Source organism: Lepidochelys kempii, chromosome 1, assembly GCF_965140265.1.
Source record: "Lepidochelys kempii isolate rLepKem1 chromosome 1, rLepKem1.hap2, whole genome shotgun sequence".
NCBI lineage: Eukaryota > Metazoa > Chordata > Testudines > Cheloniidae > Lepidochelys > Lepidochelys kempii.
In genome coordinates, this window is record NC_133256.1 from 119,030,586 (window position 1) to 119,056,609 (window position 26,024).

At 47.9% G+C, this 26,024-nt stretch overlaps 1 protein-coding gene across 3 annotated transcripts in view; it reads left to right on the forward strand.

Annotated features, from left to right (window-relative positions):
• Nucleotides 1–10,815: 10,815 nt before the first annotated feature.
• Nucleotides 10,816–26,024, forward strand: part of LOC140914601 (inosine-uridine preferring nucleoside hydrolase-like) — a 29,739-nt gene continuing 14,530 nt past the window's right edge. For 2 of the 3 annotated variants that reach the window (XM_073352851.1, XM_073352869.1), the window contains exons 1-3: nucleotides 10,817–10,959; nucleotides 13,220–13,279; nucleotides 13,897–14,087. In XM_073352851.1, the coding sequence (XP_073208952.1) occupies nucleotides 13,908–14,087 (180 nt within the window). In that variant the 5' untranslated portion in view covers nucleotides 10,817–10,959; nucleotides 13,220–13,279; nucleotides 13,897–13,907. Of the gene's footprint in view, nucleotides 10,960–13,219; nucleotides 13,280–13,896; nucleotides 14,088–24,359; nucleotides 24,499–26,024 lie in introns of all 3 variants that reach the window. The other variant, XM_073352860.1, reaches the window with a different exon arrangement.

Here is a 26,024-nt window from a genome sequence, read left to right on the forward strand (position 1 = left end):
GGATGGGAACCTCCTGGCACCCCAGCTTCCAAAATCATTCAGGCTGCACTTTCTGCAAGACTATGTGCTAGCTGAGGGGTGCATGGGAATTGGCCTCTGCTGCAGGTGATGGGTATCTCAGGTACTTAAAGCCATAGCCTAGAGGAGGGAAGTGCATAACTGCAGAGTCTGCAGCTGCCTAGGGCCAGCGCTGAGGATTTAGAGTCCCTAGTGCCGCCATTGCAAGGTTCAAGCATGCTCAGCCTTGGAATAGCCACCCCTCCCTTGACTAGTAGCTGCAGCTATCTCAGGCTGGCCTCTGGCAATTGGCCACATAGCTATAGCCAGAGAAGCTGCAGGTGGCTCTGTGACTACTGGGGGCCATTAAGCTAGAGCAGATAAAGAAACTGGAGTTAACCTCAAGGAACAGAGGTCACCAGTAGGAAAGGAATGTCAAGGGGAGCAGGGAAAGAGGAAGCAGGTCAGGCTTGCAGCGGGAGGATAGCCCCAGCTGGTTGGGGAGCATGTCCAAAGTAGAAAGGAAACAAGCATGGGGAGAGGTAGTGGTGATCAGGTAGTAGACTAGCATGTAGAAGGGAGCAGAGGGAGAAAGGCTGGTGTCTTCAGATTCCCAAGGGCTAAGTCCTCACTTTGGGGAAATGGTGTTTGCAAGTGGCTTGCTCAAATGGGTGCTGCGGGAGGGATTTGTCAGAACTGATCAGGTATCTGCTTGCTTTGGAACTTTGAGCTGAGACTAGGACCACATACGGTGACTGGTGACACAGGGGGTACTGGAGACATGGCTATAGAAGGTCTGAATGAGGAAGGAGATAAATCTGTGGGGAGTTTCCCTAATCACTATGAAAGTTCTGCCCACATGGGTGTACAGCTCAATGAGAAAAACTGGGGGCTGAGGGAGCTGTGTATGGCAATGCAGATAGTCATGTAGAGGTGTGTGATCAAAACGAAAAATGTCTCTGAGATTCAGTACCGGGTATACTATGGCACCAATCGCACTGCCACACCAGGCCCACACTCGGAGCCCACAATGACTATATAGGGGCCCACAAAAGGTTAATCCGACCCTACCTGAAGTGGAGCACCCACTGGGACACCCATCTCAAAGAACAACAGTTACTGCACAGGGTGAGTAATCGCCTCTTACTTTCTTCACACCACTCAAGGTTTTATAGACTTCTATCAAATCCCCCTTTAGTCACCTCTTTTCTAAGATGAACAGTCCCAGTCTTTTAAATCTCTTCTCATATGGAAGCTGTTTTGTACCACTAATTATTTTTGTTGCCTTTCTCTGGACTTTTCCAATTCTAATATATATTTTTTGAGGTGGGGTAATGAGAACTGCATGTGTTGTTCAAGGTGTGGGCATACCATGGATTTATGTAGTGGCATTAAGATATTTTCTGTCTTATTTTCTATCCCTTTTCTAATGAGTCTCAACATCCTGTTTGCTTTTCTGACTGCCGCTGCACATGGAGCAGATGTTTTTCAGAGAACTATCTACGATAACTCCAAGATCTTTTTCTTGAGTGGTAACAGCTAAATTAGACCCCGTCATTTTGTATATATAGTTGGGATTATATTTTCCAGTATGCATTACTTTGCATTTAATCAAGATTGAATTTCATCTGTCTTTTTGTTGCCCAGTCACACACCCTGAATCTGTGAAAAAAAATCTAGAACATGGTAGGACTGATAGTTATTTGACATCTATTTTTATTGTGCAGTAAAACTGAGAAGTTCAAAGGTCTGAGCTTTCAAATACATAATCAATGGAATTTTATCTTATGCCAGCACATTGAGTAAACAGTGAAAAGAGTCCTGTCATAAATGTAAAGGGAAGGGTAAACCCCTTTAAAATCCCTCCTGGCCAGGGGAAAGCTCCTCTCACCTGTAAAGGGTTAAGAAGCTAAAGGTAACCTTGCTGGCACCTGACCAAAATGACCAATGAGGAGACAAGATACTTTCAAAAGCTGGGAGGAGGGAGAGAAACAAAGGGTCTGTGTCTGTCTGTATGCTGGTTTCTGCCAGGGATAGACCAGGAATGGAGCCTTAGAACTTTTAGTAAGTAATCTAGCTAGGTATGTGTTAGATTATGATTTCTTTAAATGGCTGAGAAAAGAATTGTGCTGAATAGAATAACTATTTTTGTCTGTGTATCTTTTTTGTAACTTAAGGTTTTGCCTAGAGGGGTTCTCTATGTTTTTGAATCTAATTACCCTGTAAGATATCTACCATCCTGATTTTACAGGGGGGGATTTCTTTATTTCTATTTACTTCTATTTTTTATTAAAAGTCTTCTTGTAAAACACTGAATGCTTTTTCATTGTTCTCAGATCCAAGGGTTTGGGTCTGTGGTCACCTATGCAAATTGGTGAGGCTTTTTATCCAACATTTCCCAGGAAAGGGGGGGTGCAAGTGTTGGGAGGATTGTTCATTGTTCTTAAGATCCAAGGGTCTGGGTCTGTAGTCACCTAGGCAAATTGGTGAGGCTTTTTACCAAACCTTGTCCAGAAAGTGGGGTGCAAGGTTTTGGGAAGTATTTTGGGGGGAAGGACGCGTCCAAACAGCTCTTCCCCAGTAACCAGTATTAGTTTGGTGGTGGTAGCGGCCAGTCCAAGGATAACGGGTGTAATATTTTGTACCTTGGGGAAGTTTTGACCTAAGCTGGTAAAGATAAGCTTAGGAGGTTTTTCATGCAGGTCCCCACATCTGTACCCTAGAGTTCAGAGTGGGGGAGGAACCTTGACATGGTGGCACAGTGGTGGGATTAACCTGAAATCATTTTGAGATCCAGTTGAGATTTTTTGAACTAGAAATACAGATTTTAAAAAGGAAATTTTTTTTTCTTTGGAAAGAAAGTCCAGAAAGCAGCTGAAACTGAAAGCTGAAACTGTGGCCAAGCAGAGACAAAAGGGGATTATCTTTGTGAATTGCAGGTTTTCTTTGCCTGGAGGCAGGGTACTTAACTCCTGCAGGGAAATTCACAGTCTTCCAACCCAGAGGTTTTTTTTTCTTTTCTTCCTAAAAGTAAATAGGGGGTGTGTGTTCTACCCATTTGCTTTTTCTTTGGGCTGGGTAAGCAGGTTTCCAAGTAGTTGGAGGTTTTTTGCTTTAATTTGGGCCCAGAGCAGAGACAAGGGAATTGTCTTTTTCTGTAGGCTGACAGTCACTATCAGAGAATAGGTATTCTATTCCAGCACAGCAAAATTTTACAGCCACGTTTTGTTTGTTTATTTCTAAACCTCGGGTGTAAAGTTAGTTAAAAACAGAGAGGTTAGAATGACCAAATCCTCAGCTCGACTACAGCTGGAATTAGCCAAATTTCAGGCTGAGGAAAAACAAAGGGAACATGAAAGACAGATAGAACTCATGCGGCTGGAGAAGGAGGTACAGGAGGCTGCCTACAAGAGGGAAATGGAGGCAAGGAAGCATGTGGAGGAGGAGAAGGAAAAAGAGAGGAAGCATGTGGAGGAGGAGAAGGAAAAAGAGAGGAAGCATGTGGAGGAGGTGGAGAGGATAAAGGCCCAGCAGAATATACCAACAAACCCTAGCAATCCTTCTCCAGGTACCCCTTCCCATCCCAGAAAGTTCCCCACCTACAAGGCAGGTGATGATACTGAGGCCTTCTTAGAAAACTTCGAAAGGGCCTGCCTTGGGTACAACATCTCTACTGACCAATACATGGTAGAGCTGAGGCCGCAGCTCAGTGGACCCTTAGCTGAGGTGGCAGCTGAAATGCCTAAAGAACACATGAACAAGTATGAACTGTTTAAATCCAAGGCGAGAGTCAGAATGGGGATAACACCCGAGCAGTCTCGTCGGAGGTTCAGAGCCCTAAGGTGGAAACCAGACATGTCATTTACCCGACATGCCTACCACATTGTGAAACATTGGGATGCCTGGATATCAGGAGCAAGTGTTGAATCTCCAGTAAATTTGCCCTTCCTAATGCAAATGGAACAATTCTTAGAGGGTGTTCCTGAGGAAATAGAAAGATACATCCTAGACGGGAAGCCCAAAACTGTAATCGAGGCAGGAGAGATTGGAGCCAGATGGGTGGAGGTGGCAGAGAAGAAGAAAACTGGTCGCAGTTGGAGCGGAGACCAGAAGGGACCACCCCAGACCACACCCTATTACTGGGGGCCGCCCAAAGCCCCACCTACCTCCCAAAGAACCCTCCAGACCCCTTATCGTCCCACCACCCCGTTCTCCAGCAACCCACCTCGCCCCAGTGACCCATCAGCTGGACGATGTTTTAAATGTAACGAGCTGGGGCATGTAAAGGCCAACTGCCCCAAGAACCCCAACAGATTACAGTTCATTGCACCGGAATCACACCAGAGGTCCACAGGCCCAGATACCTCCCAGATACCCTTGGAGCGGAGGGAAACTGTGAGTGTGGGCGGGAAGAAGGTCACCGCGTGGAGGGACACCGGAGCACAAGTGTCAGCTATCCATGCTTCCTTAGTGGACCCCAATTTAATCAACCCAGAGATCCAAGTGACGATTCAACCCTTCAAGTCCAACTCTTTCGATTTGCCTACAGCCAAGTTGCCTGTCCAGTATAAGGGCTGGTCAGGAATGTGGACTTTTGCAGTCTATGATGATTATCCCATCCCCATGCTGTTGGGGGAAGACTTGGCCAATCATGTGAAGCAGGCCAAGAGGGTGGGAACGGTCACCCGCAGCCAGGCTAAACAAGCCGTGAGGCCTAGCTCTGTTCCGGAAACTTCTATCAGGACCCAGTCAGAGGTGATGGATCCGGACCACAGGCCAATGTCTGCAACAGCAGTAGTGGATCCAGTCCCAGAGACCCAGACGGAACCAGTCCCAGAACCGGAACCAGCCAAACAACCAACACCAGACCCCGTGCCAGCACTGAATCCAGTACTTGCAACCTCAACACCAGAGGGCCCCACTGAACCTGAACTGGCAGCAGCCGATAACCCTACCCAAGAGGCTCAGCTGGAGCCTCAATCCCAACATAGTGCACCAGCGGAGAGCGGTTCACAGTCAACAGAAACAGCTCCATCCTCTATATCGCTTCCAGAGGGACCAAGCCTAGGTCCACAATCCAATGAGGAACTGATGTCTCCAGCATCAAGGGAACAGTTCCAGACCGAACAGGAAGCAGATGAAAGCCTCCAGAGAGCTTGGACGGCAGCACGGAGCAACCCACCGCCTCTCAGCTCTTCTAATCGATCCAGGTTTGTTGTAGAAAGAGGACTTTTATACAAGGAAACTCTTTCTGGTGGACACCAGGAAGACTGGCATCCTCAGAGACAGTTGGTAGTTCCAACTAAATACCGGGCCAAGCCCTTGAGCTTAGCCCACGATCACCCTAGTGGCCATGCTGGGGTGAACAGGACCAAAGACCGTTTGTGGGGGGTCATTCCACTGGGAGGGAATGGGCAAGGATGTTTCTACCTATGTCCAGTCTTGTGAGGTGTGCCAAAGAGTGGGAAAACCCCAAGACCAGGTCAAAGCCCCTCTCCAGCCACTCCCCATCATTGAAGTTCCATTTCAGCGAGTAGCTGTGGATATTCTGGGTCCTTTTCCGAAAAAGACACCCAGAGGAAAGCAGTACATACTGACTTTCATGGATTTTGCCACCCGATGGCCGGAAGCAGTAGCTCTAAGCAACACCAGGGCTAAAAGTGTGTGCCAGGCACTAGCAGACATTTTTGCCAGGGTAGGTTGGCCCTCCGACATCCTCACAGATGCAGGGACTAATTTCCTGGCAGGAACTATGAAAAACCTTTGGGAAGCTCATGGGGTAAATCACTTGGTTGCCACTCCTTACCACCATCAAACAAATGGCATGGTGGAGAAGTTTAATGGAACTTTGGGGGCCATGATACGTAAATTCGTAAATGAGCACTCCAATGATTGGGACCTAGTGTTGCAGCAGTTGCTCTTTGCCTACAGAGCTGTACCACATCCCAGTTTAGGGTTTTCCCCATTTGAACTTGTATATGGCCGTGAGGTTAAGGGGCCATTGCAGTTGGTGAAGCAGCAATGGGAGGGATTTACACCTTCTCCAGGAACTAACATTCTGGACTTTGTAACCAACCTACAAAACACCCTCCGAACCTCTTTAGCCCTTGCTAAAGAAAACTTACAGGATGCTCAAAAAGAGCAAAAAGCCTGGTATGATAAACATGCCAGAGAGCGTTCCTTCAAAGTAGGGACCAGGTCATGGTCTTAAAGGCGCTCCAGGCCCATAAAATGGAAGCATCGTGGGAAGGGCCATTCATGGTCCAGGAGCGCCTGGGAGCTGTTAATTATCTCATAGCATTCCCCACCTCCAACGAAAAGCCTAAGGTGTACCATATTAATTCTCTAAAGCCCTTTTATTCCAGAGAATTAAAGGTTTGTCAGTTTACAGCCCAGGGAGGAGACGACGCTGAGTGGCCTGAAGGTGTTTACTACGAAGGGAAATGTGCTGGTGGTGTGGAAGAGGTGAACCTCTCCATGACCCTTGGGCGTATGCAGCGACAGCAGATCCAGGAGCTGTGCACTAGCTACGCGCCAACGTTCTCAGCCACCCCAGGACTGACTGAACGGGCATACCACTCCATTGACACAGGTAATGCTCACCCAATTAGGGTTCAACCTTACCGGGTGTCTCCTCAAGCTAAAACTGCTATAGAACGGGAGATCCAGGATATGTTACAGATGGGTGTAATCCGCCCCTCTGAAAGTGCATGGGCATCTCCAGTGGTTCTAGTTCCCAAACCAGATGGGGAAATACGTTTTTGCGTGGACTACCGTAAGCTAAATGCTGTAACTCGCCCAGACAACTATCCAATGCCACGCACAGATGAACTATTAGAGAAACTGGGACGGGCCCAGTTCATCTCTACCTTGGACTTAACCAAGGGGTACTGGCAGGTACCGCTAGATGAATCTGCCAAGGAAAGGTCAGCCTTCATCACACATCTCGGGCTGTATGAATTTAATGTACTCCCTTTCGGGCTGCGAAATGCACCCGCCACTTTCCAAAGACTTGTAGATGGTCTCCTAGCAGGATTAGGAGAATATGCAGTCGCCTACCTTGACGACGTGGCCATATTTTCGGATTCCTGGGCAGACCACCTGGAACATCTACAAAAAGTCCTTGAGCGCATAAGGGAGGCAGGACTAACTGTTAAGGCTAAGAAGTGTCAAATAGGCCTAAACAGAGTGACTTACCTTGGACACCAGGTGGGTCAAGGAACTATCAGCCCCCTACAGGCCAAAGTGGAGGCTATCCAAAAGTGGCCTGTCCCAAAGTCAAAGAAACAGGTTCAATCCTTCTTAGGCTTGGCCGGTTATTACAGACGATTTGTACCGCACTACAGCCAAATCGCTGCCCCACTGACAGACCTAACCAAAAAGAAATAGCCAAATGCTGTTCAGTGGACCGGGAAGTGTCAGAAGGCCTTTAACAAGCTTAAAGCGACACTCATGTCTGACCCTGTACTAAGGGCCCCAGACTTTGACAAACCGTTCCTAGTAACCACAGATGCATCCGAGCGTGGTGTGGGAGCAGTTTTAATGCAGAAAGGACCTGATCAAGAATTCCACCCTGTAGTGTTTCTCAGCAAAAAACTGTCTGAGAGGGAAAGCAACTGGTCAGTCACTGAAAAAGAATGTTATGCCATTGTCTATGCTCTGGAAAGGCTACGGCCATATGTTTGGGGACGGCGTTTCCACCTGCAAACCGACCATGCTGCACTGAAGTGGCTTCACACCGTCAAGGAAACTAACAAAAAACTTCTTCGGTGGAGTTTAGCTCTCCAAGATTTTGATTTCGACATCCAACACATCTCAGGAGCTTCTAACAAAGTGGCTGATGCACTCTCCCGTGAAAGTTTCCCAGAATCAACTGGTTAAAATCGTCCTTGAGATGTGGAAAATATTGTTAGTCTTTATGTACTTGGTAGTATATTTAGAGATGCATGTGTCTTATTAACTCTGTTTTTCCTAGAGCTCCAGGAAGAAATCCCAGCCAGTGTTTCACCCTAGCTGAGATTTGGGGGGCGTGTCATAAATGTAAAGGGAAGGGTAAACCCCTTTAAAATCCCTCCTGGCCAGGGGAAAGCTCCTCTCACCTGTAAAGGGTTAAGAAGCTAAAGGTAACCTTGCTGGCACCTGACCAAAATGACCAATGAGGAGACAAGATACTTTCAAAAGCTGGGAGGAGGGAGAGAAACAAAGGGTCTGTGTCTGTCTGTATGCTGGTTTCTGCCAGGGATAGACCAGGAATGGAGCCTTAGAACTTTTAGTAAGTAATCTAGCTAGGTATGTGTTAGATTATGATTTCTTTAAATGGCTGAGAAAAGAATTGTGCTGAATAGAATAACTATTTTTGTCTGTGTATCTTTTTTGTAACTTAAGGTTTTGCCTAGAGGGGTTCTCTATGTTTTTGAATCTAATTACCCTGTAAGATATCTACCATCCTGATTTTACAGGGGGGGATTTCTTTATTTCTATTTACTTCTATTTTTTATTAAAAGTCTTCTTGTAAAACACTGAATGCTTTTTCATTGTTCTCAGATCCAAGGGTTTGGGTCTGTGGTCACCTATGCAAATTGGTGAGGCTTTTTATCCAACATTTCCCAGGAAAGGGGGGGTGCAAGTGTTGGGAGGATTGTTCATTGTTTTTAAGATCCAAGGGTCTGGGTCTGTAGTCACCTAGGCAAATTGGTGAGGCTTTTTACCAAACCTTGTCCAGGAAGTGGGGTGCAAGGTTTTGGGAAGTATTCTGGGGGGAAGGACGCGTCCAAACAGCTCTTCCCCAGTAACCAGTATTAGTTTGGTGGTGGTAGCGGCCAGTCCAAGGATAACGGGTGTAATATTTTGTACCTTGGGGAAGTTTTGACCTAAGCTGGTAAAGATAAGCTTAGGAGGTTTTTCATGCAGGTCCCCACATCTGTACCCTAGAGTTCAGAGTGGGGGAGGAACCTTGACAAGTCCCAAGTTCATATACAACACTACACACACAGCTTCTGTTTTCAGCAAATTATGAATTAACTGGTATGTTATAAAGTTCTCTACTTCCAGATCAAATTCCAACATACTTGGAAAGCAGCAGCAAGCAAAACACCAGATTTGAAAAGTAGCACAAAACATACCAGGTAACTATATGCTAATTTAACGTCAGTTGTGGGGATATTGTTGAAAATTTAATATAAGATCACCTTGAAGAGCAGTAACATGACGTGACAACATAGGTATAGTTTTGAGAAGAAAAAGCCATGCTTGACTAATTTACTTGCATTGTAAATCTGTGTTTATAAGAAGAAAAGGAGTACTTGTGGTGAATACAGACTAATGGGGCTGCTACTCTGAAACCTGTGTGTTTATAAGGTTTCAGAGCAGTATGTCTGTCAACATGGTACTAATGGTCACCTTTCAATTGTAACTATGTGGAATGAAAACTATTTGAAGTCCTTAAAATGGTAACTTCTCCCACAGGGAGGCTTGCCAGGTGGGTATCTCTAAAGATCACTTTGGGAGCTGTCTTGTTTCTATTCTAAGCTTAATAAATGTGTTTTTCTTAAACCAAATACAAAGAGAGGACACCGCATGAATCAGGTTCCCAAGGCATGTTGTTAAATGATGGAATCTTGTTCCTAGGCTGGGTCTATGCAGTTACTTTTAACCAATTTAACTATTTTTGTTATGGGGTTGATTTTATTACCAGTATAGTTAAATCAACCCTAATGAGGATGTTGTTCTACTGGTAAAGTTTTTTAGCATAAATTTGTGGGAATAGACTATACTGTCACAAGTGTTAATTTGTGGAGATAAACTATACTGCTTTACATAAGTATATATACTAGGCCATTGCTCTGCTCTAACTACATCAGTTTCAAAAGGAGATAGCAATAGAAAAACTGTGTGCAGCCCTGTCCTTAACATCTCCATGTGGCTCAATGGCTACTGTGGTCCAGCCACCTGCTTGGAGAAGGTTGATGCTGAATGCTGTTAGCCACGATACTATGAAGTTTGTAACAGGTTTGAGGTAATCAGTCCCTGTCTGAATGTGACTGTGGTGGCAAGACTAGCCCCATCATCCATGGAACAGCGGGGAGCTCTGGGCAGGCCACCAGCTTACAGGTCCTGGATTCTTTGCTAGGCCAGGGGGTGAGGGGGAGGCCTGCTCACATGGGTGATGGAGGGTGTGATGGGGGGAGGGCGTTGTTGAGCCATGGGTGATGGGGGAGCTGGTTAAGTGGCCAGGGTGGTGGGGGTGCCTTGCTGTATGATGGAGTGGGGGGTGGTTGCATGGCCGGAGTGATAGGAGTGGCCAGTTAAGTGGCCAGACTGCTGGAGGGTGGGGCCAGGGCGAGGAGGGAGACTTGCTGGGTGACTGGGGGGGGTTGCTGCACGGGCAGAGCCTGAGGCGGGAACTTTGCAGTTCTGTAGCATTCCCTGACCCTGGGTGCGTCTACATGGCACCGGGACACCCCGCAGCTGCCCTGTGCCAGCTGGCTCGGGCTCTGGGGCTTGTTTCATTGCTGTGTAGATGTTCGGCTCCTGCCAGGCAGGAGCGTCCCAGAGCGCGGGCGCGGCCCAAGTACAAATGTCTACACCGCGAGGACCGCGGCAGGGCCAGGCCCCGGCGCCTGGGCGCCCCGTACTCGGCACGCCCCCGTGCCGCCACTGCTGCCAGGAGCGCCCGCCCTTGCCGCGGCTGGCGGTGGGGGGCGGGGCTAGGCCGGCACCCGCCGCCAGGACACCGCTCAGGGGCGTGGCCAGCCCCCGCCTCCGCACGCAGAGCGAGCGCACCCGCGCCCCTCCCGCCCTCCCTCGCCCAGGCGTTAGCTCACGTGACACCTCCCCCAACCCCTCCTCGGCTCTTCCAGTTCAGGGGCGAGACTCGTGGGGCGGGGGCGGCTCGGGATTGGCCGCAACGTGTGTGGGACGCGCAACGTCGCCCAGCGGGGTCGGCTCCCAGAGCGGCGGCAGGTAGGGGCGGGGGCTGGCCCCTCCCTGGAGCCCCAAACCAACTGCAGGAGCGCGCGCGCGCCTCGCTCCGTGCCGGGCGCTAGGGGCCCGGGGGCGGGGGGATGCGCCGCGGACGGGAGCGGGGGCGTCTTCGGCTGTGGGAAGCGCCGCCCCCGGGGTTCCGACGCGCGGCGGGAGGCGGCCGGGTGCTGCGGTGGTGGGCGCAGGCGGTTCGCCCCCCCTCCCCGCCCCGCTGAGGGGAGTGGGCGGCTCTGTTTTTTACCCCGGCAACTAAAAGCTGCCGGCGCTGAGCGGGCGGGCGCTTTTTGGACTCCCGCCCCCGTGGTTTGCCGGCGGGAGGTTTGGGGCTCGTGAGCGGGGACAAGCCCGAGCAGCATCCGTCTGTCTTGACCTTACAGCGGCGTAGCGCGGGTGCGCCGGGGGGGGGGGGGGCAGTCTGCCTCCAAAACGTGAAAAATTCTGCCCGCCCTATTTTAAAATGTTGCAAAATTCTGCAAATTTTATTTGTCAAAATAACGCCACATAATCCCACCAGTTTCGATTATCTTGGTCATTTATGTCAAAATACCTGTCAGCAAGTATGAATAGAACAGCACATAAAGAGAAAACGGGCACTTGTGGCATGTTAAAGACTAACAAATTTATTAGAGCATAAGCTTTTGTGAGCCACAAGTCCTCCTTTTCTTTTTGGGGATACAGACTAACATGGCTGCACTCCGAAACAGAAAACAATACAGACACAAATTCCCCCAGGAGCAGAGAGTTAAAGAAACCCCTGTGGCAACCTGGTTCCTGCTTCTCTGGCCCCTTGCCCAGCCCGGGGAGGCCAGACAACCACAACCTGCCCCTCCCAGAGCCCAGCCATGGGGTCCCACCAGCCCAGACACCTGCTACCTCCTCCTGAGGATCCAGTGGCCTCTAATGTCAGCCAGCATCACTGCAGCTCATTTTTGTGGCAGAAAGGAAATTCTACACAAAAAACATTAATTTCTGCAAATTTTGCATTGTGCAGTAGCACAGAATTCCCTCAGGAGTAGAATGTGGCAACTTATATCACTTTTGCTTGGGGTCATTGGAACAATTTGCCATCACTGACAATTTTTAAAGCAAGGTTGGATGTTTTCCAAAAGACATGTGCTGGTAATTGTTTTAGGTGAAGTCCTATGGCCTGTGTTATACAGGAGTGCAGACTACATGGTCCCTTCTGGCCTTGGAATCTATGGGTCTCTGGAGATTTGACGTGGGTTGACAGCTTTAGATTGACATGTTTTAGCAAAATGCTTTTCCTGGCGTTGTACATGTTTCCTTTATCTGTAAAATCAGTGGGAGTTTCCTGCTGATTTTCAGAAACTGGCTACCTAAGGCACCTGGCAGAACCTGTTTTGGAATATTACTCTCCCATTATTGCTTAATCAATTAATTGGGTGGCTATAATGCAGAGAAACAATGACAGAAAAAAAAATTCAGTCTTCTCTGCCGCAAGACTTCTCAAATGGGCCCGAGCAAGGAGCACCTTGTTAGAGGTGAAGGTAGGGGGGAAAACAACTGAATACAGCTGTCTCAGGAATGCCTGGGGGTGTGTGATTGAGGAGTGTGTCAACACACATTCCTAATAGCAATTTTTCTCCAGAAGTATTAAACAAATCTAAGGGTGGATCCAAAAGATGAACACCGAGAACTGTCTCATGAAAGTGTAGCTAGTGGAGTGTTGTTGAGAGCACTGAATTAGATTATGTGAGATAAAGGCGTGGGAGGGCTGCGAGAGGTATTTGGGACTTTGTTGACTCAGATTCAATTAAAAGGGAGATGTCCGCGGATGTGCTTTGAACTTCAGAGATAAACTAAGTCACAGAAAGCAAATGGAGTAACCTATCATTAATGTCAACAAGATTTAACAGTTGCATAGGTGTCAACTCCATGGGTGCTCTGGTGCTGGAGCAGTCACAGGGGAAAAAAATAGTGGGTGCTCAGTACCCACTAGCCACAGCTGTTCGGCAACACCACCAAATAGCTGATCGGCAGCTGCCATCAAAAAGCTGTTTGGAGGCTGAGGGAAGGGTTTGGGGGAGGGCGGAAAGCAGGGAGGGGCAGGTGGGCTGGGGGCCTCGGGGAAAGGGTGCAGGGCTTTGGGACGGAGCAAGGGTGGAACACCTCCAGGGAAAACTAGAAGTCAGTGCCTATGAAGGTATAAGAATGTAAGGTAGCAGAAAATGGTTGCAGTTCTACTGAGTATGAATAATATTTCCTCATCTCATTTAAGATAATTGCAGTGGAGACCATCATAAACTATTTTCTATTTGGGAAGGAAGCTTTGAGGAAGGTAAGTGTTAAAGCTGTGTCCCAGCTCCTATAATTGTGTGCTGGTTTCCTTGATTTCAGATTCCCCCCCCGCATGTGGGTATTGCCTGTACCTCCCAGATTATAATTTACTTAATTGTCACAAGGAGTCTACATTACTACTCCCTTTTTTATAGGGATTAAGAAATCATCTCAATTTTAAAATAAACTGGTATTAGGTGGTAATTTATAATTTCCCCAATTATTTTAATTGGGTGTAAATGAATATGATAGATTTTATTTTTTTAAGTCACTGCGCAAATGTTGTAGTTAACGTATAAAAACTTCTCAAAAGTCCCAGTTAGTTAACCACTCATTTTTAGCTTCCTGTTGATCTACAAATCAGTGATTCTTGACATTTTCTTTTAAAATAGAGGTGGATTAATTTTATGGTACATAAAACATTACACGAAAAATCAGATGTAACCTGAAATAATAAAAAAAAAGTGTGTAGAAAAAGGTTTTGGCAAATAACCTACAGGGTTTGAACTGAAACCCAGTTAAAATGTAGCCATATCTTTAGAATATGTTTTCTCCACATGATCTACAGTATCTTAATTATTAGGTTAGTTGTCTAATCCACTTTTAACTGTTTTGTAGGTATTTAAAAAATGACAAAGTTGCTGTTGATTGATGTTGACTGTGGAGTTGATGATGCTCAAGCCATAATGATGGCTCTGGCATCTCCCAGTGTTGAAATCCTGGGAATTACTTGCTGTTATGGAAACACACAGTTGGAAAACGTCTGCAAAAATGTACTTCGTGTGCTACAAGTTTGTAACAGGCTTGAGGTAATGAGTCTCTTAAATGTATGTGAATGGGTTCATCTTTGTGTCAGGTCTTGTTTAAAAATCATCAACTCGCATAGGGTAGGGTCACCTTTTATAGTTTCTCCTCCATAAATAATTTCTTCGCTGATGTAGGGTAATTTTTGACTTGTTTGTTGTTTCATCATATCGATCCCAGGAATAGTAATAGTAATTTTCCTAGCTCCTTTAAAAAATATCCTATAAGTATATATATTTTTCCTGGCTGATGTAAAATTTCTGCCCTTTTCATAAAGGCTCTGTAATTTTAGTGCCACTAATTTGATCATTGCTAAGATATTTTTTGGAATTGATGCTGTAATATTGCTTCTTCAAGTGATTGTCCAAATGGATTCCATACACTGCGTGTATGCATCCATGCACGTGAGATTTTGATACTTTTGGCCAGCAGTGTTCATTGGGACCATGCTGTGCCTTGGGTGCCCTTGTGCCCCCTTCTACCTCCCCCTTAATGGGCATAAAGGGTGGAGTAGGCCCAATTGTCCTTTAGCTCCTTCTTTCTTCCTGTGGCAGCTAGCATAGGTATGAGAGGATGAGTTCTAAAATCTTGAGGGACATGGAAGCAATTTGAGTTGGAAGCAATTGGTTGAATTCACTAGCTACAGATAATACTTTGTTTAATAAATCAGTTATAAATGTAAAACATGTTTTGATACATTTACTTTTTTTCTCATGTATCCAGCACATTTAAGCTAGTTTTCTTAATAAAATAATTGCTGTTTTGTGCATTTTTAATGGATTTGAATTTCCATTCAAATTGACACAAATCACAAGTAAAAAATTATTCATTATCTAGTAAAGAAAAAAAGGTGAATGACATTTCTTAACATAAGAAAAATGTAAACAATAAGAATCTGAATAAATGTAAGTTAAGATATATAGTTGCTCAAGTAAGTAAGTAAGTGTGGGTGTGTATTATAGTCTCCTGATTAGCAAAAAGTAGTACCAAATTTAGTATAAAGGCTGTATTTAGTTCCAAATCAACGTGTTTTAATGGTCACCAACCAATGAGAGCCAACCATTCTTTAGCAAAATAACTAAAAATTACAAAAGCAAAATAAGATTAAAACCAATTATTTAAACCAGTGTTTCCAGCCTGCTGATTTAAATTGCTTTGATTAAATCATTCCGACTTCCTGAGACATACCAAGAAAATCATAGGAAACTGGGTCATTCTGCATCCTTCTGCAGCAGGGAGGCTCAACATGAGCATTCCCATTAATGAAGGTCTGCTAGAGCCTGCATAAGCCATCTGACATACATCTGTATCCATCCTGTCCATGTCAAAAAGAGTGGACAGTGGGCACTGGGTTCCTGCTTCTTATTTGATTTTCTGTTTACATCCAACACTGGGTTCTTTTCTAGTGGCCGCACAACAGGAGAGAACAAAACAGCAGGGACCTTCTAAATGTATGCCAAGAGAAGAGGATCCAAAAAAGGCTGGATCTATTCAGCTACAAGGTGTATTTAACAGCTGTGCTTCAGAGGAAGGTGGCTAACTATCCAGCCTTTCAAAATACGACTTTTTAAACTGGAATCGATTGTCTCAATTTATAATTGCTCGGTGAGCACCAAGAGGAGATGTGCTGTTGCCATTAAAGATTTCAGGTGACTGCATGTACTTCTCTACAGTCTATGCTGGACATGTTGGACATGTTCCGCTGGTTGGAAGGCATGAGATGCTCTGTCCTGAGATGGGGGGTTCCACGACCACCACTCCCAAGAGAAGGAGGCGGGCGGTGGTGGTCGGGGACTCTCTACTCCGGGGGACTGAGTCATCTATCTGCCGCCCTGACCGGGAAAACCGAGAAGTCTGCTGCTTGCCGGGGGCTAAGATTCGCGATGTGACGGAGAGACTGCCGAGACTCATCAAGCCCTCGGATCGCTACCCCTTCCTGCTTCTCCACGTGGGCACCAATGATACTGCCAAGAATGACCTTGAGCGGATCACTGCGGACTACGTGGCTCTGGGAAGAAGGATAAAGGAGTTTGAGGCGCAAGTGGTGTTCTCGTCCATCCTCCCCGTGGAAGGAAAAGGCCTGGGTAGGGACCGTCGAATCGTGGAAGTCAACGAATGGCTACGCAGGTGGTGTCGGAGAGAAGGCTTTGGATTCTTTGACCATGGGATGGTGTTCCATGAAGGAGGAGTGCTGGGCAGAGACGGGCTCCACCTTACGAAGAGAGGGAAGAGCATCTTTGCGAGCAGGCTGGCTAACCTAGTGAGGAGGGCTTTAAACTAGGTTCACTGGGGGAAGGAGACCAAAGCCCTGAGATAAGTGGGAAAGCGGGATACCGGGAGGAAGCACGGGCAGGAACGTCTGTGAGGGGAGGGCTCCTGCCTCATACTGAGAATGAGGGGCAATCAGCAGGTTATCTCAAGTGCTTATATACGAATGCACAAAGCCTTGGAAACAAGCAGGGAGAACTGGAGGTCCTGGTGATGTCAAGGAATTATGACGTGATTGGAATAACAGAGACTTGGTGGGATAACTCACATGACTGGAGTACTGCCATGGATGGTTATAAACTGTTCAGGAAGGACAGGCAGGGCAGAAAAGGTGGGGGAGTAGCACTGTATGTAAGGGAACAGTATGACTGCTCAGAGCTCCGGTACGAAACTGTAGAAAAACCTGAGTGTCTCTGGATTAAGTTTCGAAGTGTGAGCAACAGGAGTGATGTAGTGGTGGGAGTCTGCTATAGACCACCGGACCGGGGGGATGAGGTGGATGAGGCTTTCTTCCGGCAGCTCGCGGAAGCTACTAGATTGCATGCCCTGGTTCTCATGGGTGACTTTAATTTTCCTGATATCTGCTGGGAGAGCAATACAGCGGTGCATAGACAATCCAGGAAGTTTTTGGAAAGCATAGGGGACAATTTCCTGGTGCAAGTGCTAGAGGAGCCAACTAGGGGGGGAGCTTTTCTTGACCTGCTGCTCACAAACCAGGAAGAATTAGTGGGGGAAGCAAAAGTGGATGGGAATCTGGGAGGCAGTGACCATGAGTTGGTTGAGTTCAGGATCCTGACACAGGGAAGAAAGGTAAGCAGCAGGATACGGACCCTGGACTTCAGGAAAGCAGACTTTGACTCCCTCAGGGAACGGATGGGTAGGATCCCCTGGGGGACTAACATGAAGGGGAAAGGAGTCCAGGAGAGCTGGCTGTATTTCAAGGAATCCCTGTTGAGGTTACAAGGACAAACCATCCCGATGTGTCGAAAGAATAGTAAATATGGCAGGCGACCAGCTTGACTTCACGGTGAAATCCTAGCGGATCTTAAGCATAAAAAAGAAGCTTACAAGAAGTGGAAGGTTGGACATATGACCAGGGAAGAGTATAAAAATATTGCTCGGGCATGTAGGAATGAAATTAGGAGGTCCAAATCGCACCTGGAGCTGCAGCTAGCGAGAGATGTTAAGAGTAACAAGAAGGGTTTCTTCAGGTATGTTGGCAACAAGAAGAAAGTCAAGGAAAGTGTGGGCCCCTTAATGAATGAGGGAGGCAACCTAGTGACAGAGGATGTGGAAAAAGCTAATGTACTCAATGCTTTTTTTGCCTCTGTCTTCACGAACAAGGTCAGCTCCCAGACTGCTGCGCTGGGCATCACAACATGGGGAATAGATAGCCAGCCCTCTGTGGAGAAAGAGATGGTTAGGGACTATTTAGAAAAGCTGGACGTGCACAAGTCCATGGGGCCGGACGAGTTGCATCCGAGAGTGCTAAAGGAACTGGCGGCTGTGATTGCAGAGCCATTGGCCATTATCTTTGAAAACTCGTGGCGAACGGGGGAAGTCCCAGATGACTGGAAAAAGGCTAATGTGCCAATCTTTAAAAAAGGGAAGAAGGAGGATCCAGGGAACTACAGGCCAGTCAGCCTCACTTCAGTCCCCGGAAAAATCATGGAGCAGGTCCTCAAAGATTCAATCCTGAAGCACTTGCATGAGAGGAAAGTGATCAGGAACAGTCAGCATGGATTCACCAAGGGAAGGTCATGCCTGACTAATCTAATCGCCTTTTATGATGAGATTACTGGTTCTGTGGATGAAGGGAAAGCAATGGATGTATTGTATCTTGACTTTAGCAAAGCTTTTGACACGGTCTCCCACAGTATTCTTGTCAGCAAGTTAAAGAGGTATGGGCTGGATGAATGCACTATAAGGTGGGTAGAAAGTTGGCTAGGTTGTCGGGCTCAACAGGTAGTGATCAATGGCTCCATGTCTAGTTGGCAGCCGGTGTCAAGTGGAGTGCCCCAGGGGTCGGTCCTGGGGCCGGTTTTGTTCAATATCTTCATAAATGATCTGGAGGATGGTGTGGATTGCACTCTCAGCAAATTTGCGGATGATACTAAACTCGGAGGAGTGGTAGATACGCTGGAGGGCAGGGATAGGATACAGAGGGACCTAGACAAATTGGAGGATTGGGCCAAAAGAAATCTGATGAGGTTCAATAAGGATAAGTGCAGGGTCCTGCACTTAGGACGGAAGAACCCAATGCACAGCTACAGACTAGGGACCGAATGGCTAGGCAGCAGTTCTGCGGAAAAGGACCTAGGGGTGACAGTGGACGAGAAGCTGGATATGAGTCAGCAGTGTGCCCTTGTTGCCAAGAAGGCCAGTGGCATTTTGGGATGTATAAGTAGGGGCATAGCGAGCAGATCGAGGGACGTGATCGTCCCCCTCTATTCGACATTGGTGAGGGCTCATCTGGAGTACTGTGTCCAGTTTTGGGCCCCACACTACAAGAAGGATGTGGATAAATTGGAGAGAGTCCAGCGAAGGGCAACAAAAATGATTAGGGGTCTGGAACACATGACTTATGAGGAGAGGCTGAGGGAACTGGGATTGTTTAGTCTGCGGAAGAGAAGAATGAGGGGGGATTTGATAGCTGCTTTCAACTACCTGAGAGGTGGTTCCAGAGAGGATGGTTCTAGACTATTCTCAGTGGTGGAAGAGGATAGGACAAGGAGTAGTGGTCTCAAGTTGCAGTGGGGGAGGTTTAGGTTGGATATTAGGAAAAACTTTTTCATTAGGAGGGTGGTGAAACACTGGAATGCGTTGCCTAGGGAGGTGGTGGAATCTCCTTCCTTAGAAGTTTTTAAGGTCAGGCTTGACAAAGCCCTGGCTGGGATGATTTAATTGGGGATGGGTCCTGCTTTTGAGCAGGGGGTTGGACTAGATGACCTCCTGAGGTCCCTTCCAACCCTGATATTCTATGATTCTGTGTCTGACACCACAGTGCACACAATAGCTACTGCAATAGCCAGGAGGAGATCTTTGTGGCTTCAGTGTTCGAGGATCCCCAGGAAACTCCAAGCAAGAACCTCTCATTTGATGAAGCCCTGTGGCCTCCAAAAGATTCAAGGCCAACTCTGCTTTCTTTAGGACTTTGAGTTCCAAGTGAGCTGTAGTTCACAAAAGCTTATGCTAAAATAAATTGGTTAGTCTCTAAGGTGCCACAAGTACTCCTTTTCTTAACCCAAAAAGGAAGCAGCCACATCAACATCCTATAGACAGCACACCTCAGTCCAGTTTTACAGTCAGTCACATGGTACTTCAAAACTGCCAATGAAGAGACAGAGATTCCACTGGAGACAACCCTCTGCCTCCTCTGCTGCCCCACAGTCTTGGGGTTCCACTAGGTAGCAGGTGCAATGCAAAGTGGAGAAACTGATAGGATGATCAGAGAACTTTGTTTGTTCTACACCTCCCCCCTTGGCAACTACCTCTTTTATTTTGGAGAAATTTGAGCTGAGGTTACCTCAGATTTATAGGTCCCAGAGATGGTAACAAAGGGGCATTCAGTTTCAATTCCATCCTTCTCTCCACCCTCCTACTGCCTCCTTTCCTGTCTCTTTTCAGGGAACTGTCTCGTGAAAGACCATCAAAATAGGAAGTACTGTCCCTTTTACAGCTGGGAGCAATGCAAGGGTTGGCTTTTTACTCCCATTACTTTTTTGATCACAAAGAAGAAAGGGGGATGATAGCCTATCTTGGATCTTCACTGAGAGCTGTGGGTAGCCCTGCCTGAAGATGGTCAACGTAAACACTGTCTCGCAGCCCACCAGCGGATTACTCTGACGGGCCGCAAATTGCCCACCCCTGATCTAGATTATGACCTTCAAATTCAGGACCTCTGGTTCCCTCAGGAAGCTTGCTGCCATATATATGTGTTAGGGCTAGGTATCAGCTTGGTATGCAAAGCATTCCTACCTCCTCTTTAGGAATTCTGAATACAAGTGTTGACAGACAACACCACAGCTGTAGATTATGTCAACAGGCAATGGGGAACAAGATCATTCTCACTCTGTCAGGAAGCCATGGAACTATGGAATAGATACATTCTGAACCAAGTTACATGTGTGGCTGTGCACCTTTTCAGCCTTCTGAACACCTTGACAGATCAACTCAGCAGGCAATTTCCTGACAACAAGTGGGCGCTCAAAGACTCAGTCTTACAGAACATCTTTTGTAAATGGGGATTCCCAAGAGTAGCAGCAGACCAGAACAAGTGTCAGACATTCTTCTATTCCAGAAGGGATGCAAGCTAAGGCTCCCTGACAAATGCCTTTCTCATCCCTTGGATGCCAGGGTTGAAGTATGCCTTTCTGCCAGTCCCTGTGATACTCAGGATACTGAGGCAGGATTCAGAGTTATTATGATAGCCCTAGTATGGGCCAAGCAGTTCTGGTATTTGGATTTCATGAACCTTTCAGTGCAGCCACTTTATCACCTTATCTGCTCTGCCTGACAGTCTTCCAGAATTGTCAGATCTTGCACCTCGATCCAGTATCTTTACACCTGACAGCCTAGATCAGTGGTGGGCAGACTACGGCCCGTGGGCCCCATCCGACCCATCGGACCATTTAAGCCAGCCCTCAGCTCCCACCGGGAATCGGGGTCAGGGGTTTGTCCTGCTCCGGCGCTCCAGCTGGGGAGCGAGGTCAGGTGCTTGCCCTGCTCTGCATGGTTCCCAGAAAGCAGCCAGCATGAACCCCCTCCGGGTCCTACGTAGTACGCAGAGGTGCGGCCAGGCGACTCTGCGTGCTGCCCCGTCCACAGGCGCCGCCCCTTCAGCTCCCATTGCTGCGGTTCTCGGCCAATGGGAGCTGCAGGGGTGGCACCTCTGGATGGGGCAGCGCGAAGAGCTACCTGGCCGTGCCTAGGAGCCAGAGGTGGGATATGCTTCCGGGAGCTGCTTGCAGTAAACGTTGCCCAGAGCCTGCACCCCGCAGCCCCCATGCCCCAATCCCCTGCCATAGCCCTGATCCCCTTCCTGCCATCTGAACCCATTGGTCCCAGTCTGGAGTACCTTCCTGCACCCCAAACCCCTCAGCCCTACCACTGAGCCTGCACCCCCAGCCAGAGCACTCACCCCCCTCCCCAGTACCTCAACCCCCTGCCCTGATCCCCCTCCTGCCCTCTGAACCCCTTGGTCCCAGCCTGGAGCCCCCGCCTGCACCCACTCCTACACCCATACCCCCAATTTCGTGGGCATTCACAGAATCATAGAATATCAGGGTTGGAAGGGACCTCAGGAGGTCATCTAGTCCAATCCCCTGCTCAAAGCAGGACCAGCCCCCAACTAAATCATCTCAGCCAGGGCTTTGTCAAACCTGACCTTAAAAACCTCTAGGGAAGGAGATTCTACCACCTCCCTAGGTAACTCATTCCAGTGCTTCACCACCCTCCTAGTGAAAAAGCTTTTCCCTCATATCCAACCTAAACCTCCCTCACTGCAACTTGAGACCATTACTCCTTGTTCTGCAATCTGCTAGCACTGAGAACAGTCTAGATCCATCGTCTTTCAGGTAGTTGAAAGCAGCTATCAAATCCCCCCTCATTCGTCTCTGCTGCAGACTAAATAATTCCAGTTCCCTAAGCCTCTCCTCATAAATCATGTGCTCCAGCCGCCTAATAATTTTTGTTGCCCTCCGCTGGATTTTTTCCAATTTTTCCACATCCTTCTTGTAGTGTGGGGCCCAAACTAGACACAGTACTCCAGATGAGGCCTCACCAATGCTGAATAGACTGGACTTATCACGTCCCTTGTTCGTGGCCCACCATACAATTTCCATACCCTGATGTGGCCTGCAGGCCAAAAAGTGTGCCCACTCTGGCCTAGATGTTGTGTGGATGACATCTACTGAAAGAAACTGTTCAGCTGAGATTCAGAACATTCTGCTTCAAAGCAGGGAAACCTTCAACCTTACTTATAATGCTAAATGGAAGGCGTCTGCTACTTGGGATGCCAGTGGTAGTTGTCTTCCTTAACATCATTAGTTTCAGCAATAGTGGAGTATTTGCTAGCCCTGAAACAGTCTAGACTTTACATCAGGTCATAAAGGTCCATGTAGCAGCAATGTCTGCACATCATCCCTCACTCCTGGGTAATACTGTGTTTTCCCACTACATAGTAGCAAGATTCTTAAAGGCCTCACATGTTTTTCCCCCAATGCAGGAGCCCCCCGCCCCCTTCTTGGGACTTCAATACAGTGTGGCAATATAGTAGTTATTAGCAGCGTTGCTGGGTTCCCACTTCGAACTCTCAGCAACTTGTTCCCCACTAGTCGATGAAGACTGCCTTTCTGGTGGCCATTACATCAGCTCGCAGGGAAGGGGAGGTTCAGGCCCTTGTGACATATTGTCTATATATAGTATTTCGTAAGGACAGGGTCATTCTTAGACCTCATTCCGGGTTTCTCCCCAGACTGTCTGAGTTCCATATGAGCCAGTCCTTTCATCTCCTGGTTTTCTTTCCAAAGCCTGATTAAGTGGGTCTCCAGATGTGTGAGAGCATATTATGAATTAGCCATAGATCCATCTAGCCAGACTAGAGCTCATTCCACGATATCTGAGGAGCAGTTATGTGGAGCTTAAACCACACATTTACAAGACACTCTTGCATAGTAAGGGCTCCCACATCAGATGTTGGTTTTGTTAGGGCTGTCTTATAGCCATTTAAGTAGGACTCCTAATACCCACCTCCAGGCAGTAGATAACTGATTGTTAGTCTCTAAGGGTATGGCTACACTACGAAATTAGGTCGAATTTATAGAAGTCGTTTTTTTAGAAATCTGTTTGATATATTCGAGTGTGTGTCCCCACAGAAAATGCTCTAAGTGCATTAAGTGCATTAACTCGGCGGAGTGCTTCCACAGTACCGAGGCAAGTGTCGACTTCTGAAGTGTTGCACTGTGGGTAGCTATCCCACAGTTCCCGCAGTCTCCGCTGCCCATTGGAATTCTGAGTTGAGATCCCAATGCCTGATGGGGCTAAAACATTGTCGCGGGTGGTTCTGGGTACATATTGTCAGGCCCCCGTTCCCTCCCTCCCTCCCTCCCTCCCTCCGTGAAAGCAGCAGCAGACAATCATTTCACGCCTTTTTTCTTGAGTTACCTGTGCAGACGCTATACCACGGCAAGCATGGAGCCCGCTCAGGTAACCGTCACCGTGTGTCTCCTGGGTGCTGGCAGATGTGGTACTGCATTGCTACACAGCAGCAGCAACCCCTTGCCTTGTGGCAGCAGACGGTACAATAGGACTGGTAGCCGTCATCGTCATGTCCGAGGTGCTCTTGGCCACGTTGACCAGGAGCGCCTGGGCAGACATGGGCGCAGGGATTAAATTTGGAGTGACTTGACCAGGTCATTCTCTTTAGTCCTGCAGTCAGTCCTATTGAACCATCTTATGGTGAGCAGGCAGGCAGTACAGATTGCTAGCAGTCCTATTGTACCATCTTCTGCCGGGCAGGCAAGAGATGAGGATGGCTAACTGTCCTATTGTACCATCTTCTGCCGAGCACCCATGAGATGTGGATGGCTTGCAGTCCTTCTGCACCGTCTGCTGCCAGCCAAAGATGTGAAAGATAGATGGAATGGATCAAAACAAGAAATAGACCAGATTTGTTTTGTACTCATTTGCTTCCCTCCCTCCCCCCGTCTAGGGGACTCATTCCTCTAGGTCACACTGCAGAGAAGAGAAGGTGCAGCAAGGTAAATCTAGCCATGTATCAGTCAGAGGCCAGACCAACTTGCTTGTTCTAATAAGAACAATTACTTAGGTGCACCATTTCTTATTGGAACCCTCCGTGAAGTCCTGCCTGAAATACTCATTGAAGTAAAGCCACCCCCTTTGTTGATTTTAATTCCCTGTAAGCCAACCCTGTAAGCCATGTCGTCAGTCACCCCTCCCCTCCGTCAGAGCAACGGCAGACAATCGTTCCACGCCTTTTTTCTGTGCAGATGCCATACCAAGGCAAGCATGGAGGCCGCTCAGATCACTTTGGCAATTAGGAGCACATTAAACACCACACGCATTGTCCAGCAGTATATGCAGCACCAGAACCTGGCAGAGGGATGCCGGGCAAGGAGGCGACGTCACGTGAGTGATCAGGACATGGACACAGATTTCTCTGAAAGCATGGGCCCTGCCAATGCATGCATCCTGGTGCTAATGGGGCGGTTCATGCTGTGGAACGCCGATTCTGGGCTCGGGAAACAAGCACAGACTGGTGGGACTGCATAGTGTTGCAGGTCTGGGACAATTCCCAGTGGCTGCGAAACTTTCGCATGCGTAAGGGCACTTTCATGGAACTTTGTGACTTGCTTTCCCCTGCCCTGAAGTGCATGAATACCAAGATGAGAGCAGCCCTCACAGTTGAGAAGCGAGTGGCGATAGCCCTGTGGAAGCTTGCAACACCAGACAGCTACCGGTCAGTTGGGAATCAATTTGGAGTGGGCAAATCTACTGTGGGGGGTGGTGTGATGCAAGTAGTCCACGCAATGAAAGATCTGCTGATATCAAGGGTAGTGACACTGGGAAATATGCAGGTCATAGTGGATGGCTTTGCTGCAATGGGATTCCCTAACTGTGGTGGGGCCATAGACGGAACCCATATCCCTATGTTGGCACCGGAGCACCAAGCTGGCGAGTACATAAACTGCAAGGGGTACTTTTCAATAGTGCTGCAAGCTCTGGTGGATCACAAGGGACGTTTCACCAACATCAACTTGGGATGGCCGGGAAAGGTATATGACGCTAGCATCTTCAGGAACTCTGGTCTGTTTCAAAAGCTGCAGGAAGGGACTTTATTCCCAGACGAGAAAATAACAGTTGGGGATGTTGAAATGCCTATAGTTATCCTTGGGGACCCAGCCTACCCCTTAATGCCATGGCTCATGAAGCTGTACACAGGCAGCCTGAACAGTAGTCGGGAGCTGTTCAACTACAGGCTGAGCAAGTGCAGAATGGTGGTAGAATGTGCATTTGGACGTTTAAAGGCGCGCTGGCGCAGTTTACTGACTCGCGTAGACCTCAGCGAAACCAATATTCCCACTGTTATTACTGCTTGCTGTGTGCTCCACAATATCTGTGAGAGTAAGGGGGAGACGTTTATGGCGGGGTGGGAGGTTGAGGCAAATCGCCTGGCTGCTGGTTACGCGCAGCCAGACACCAGGGCGGTTAGAAGAGTACAGGAGGGCACGGTCCGCATCAGAGAAGCTTTGAAAACCAGTTTCATGACTGGCCAGGCTACAGTGTGAAAGTTCTGTTTGTTTCTCCTTGATAAAACCCCCCGCCCCTTGGTTCACTCTACTTCCCTGCAAGCTAACCACCCTCCCCTCCTCCCTTCAATCAGCGCTTGCAGAGGCAATAAAGTCATTGTTGCTTCACATTCATGCATTCTTTATTCATTCATCACACAAATAGGGGGATGACTACCAAGGTAGCCCAGGAGGGATGGTGCAGGAGGGAAGGAAAATGCCACACAGCACTTTAAAAGTTGACAACTTTAAAATTTATTGAATGCCAGCCTTCTGTTTTTTGGGCAATCCTCTGTGGCGGAGTGGCTGGTTGGCCAGAGGCCCCCCCCACCGCATTCTTGGGCGTCTGGGTGTGGAGGCTATGGA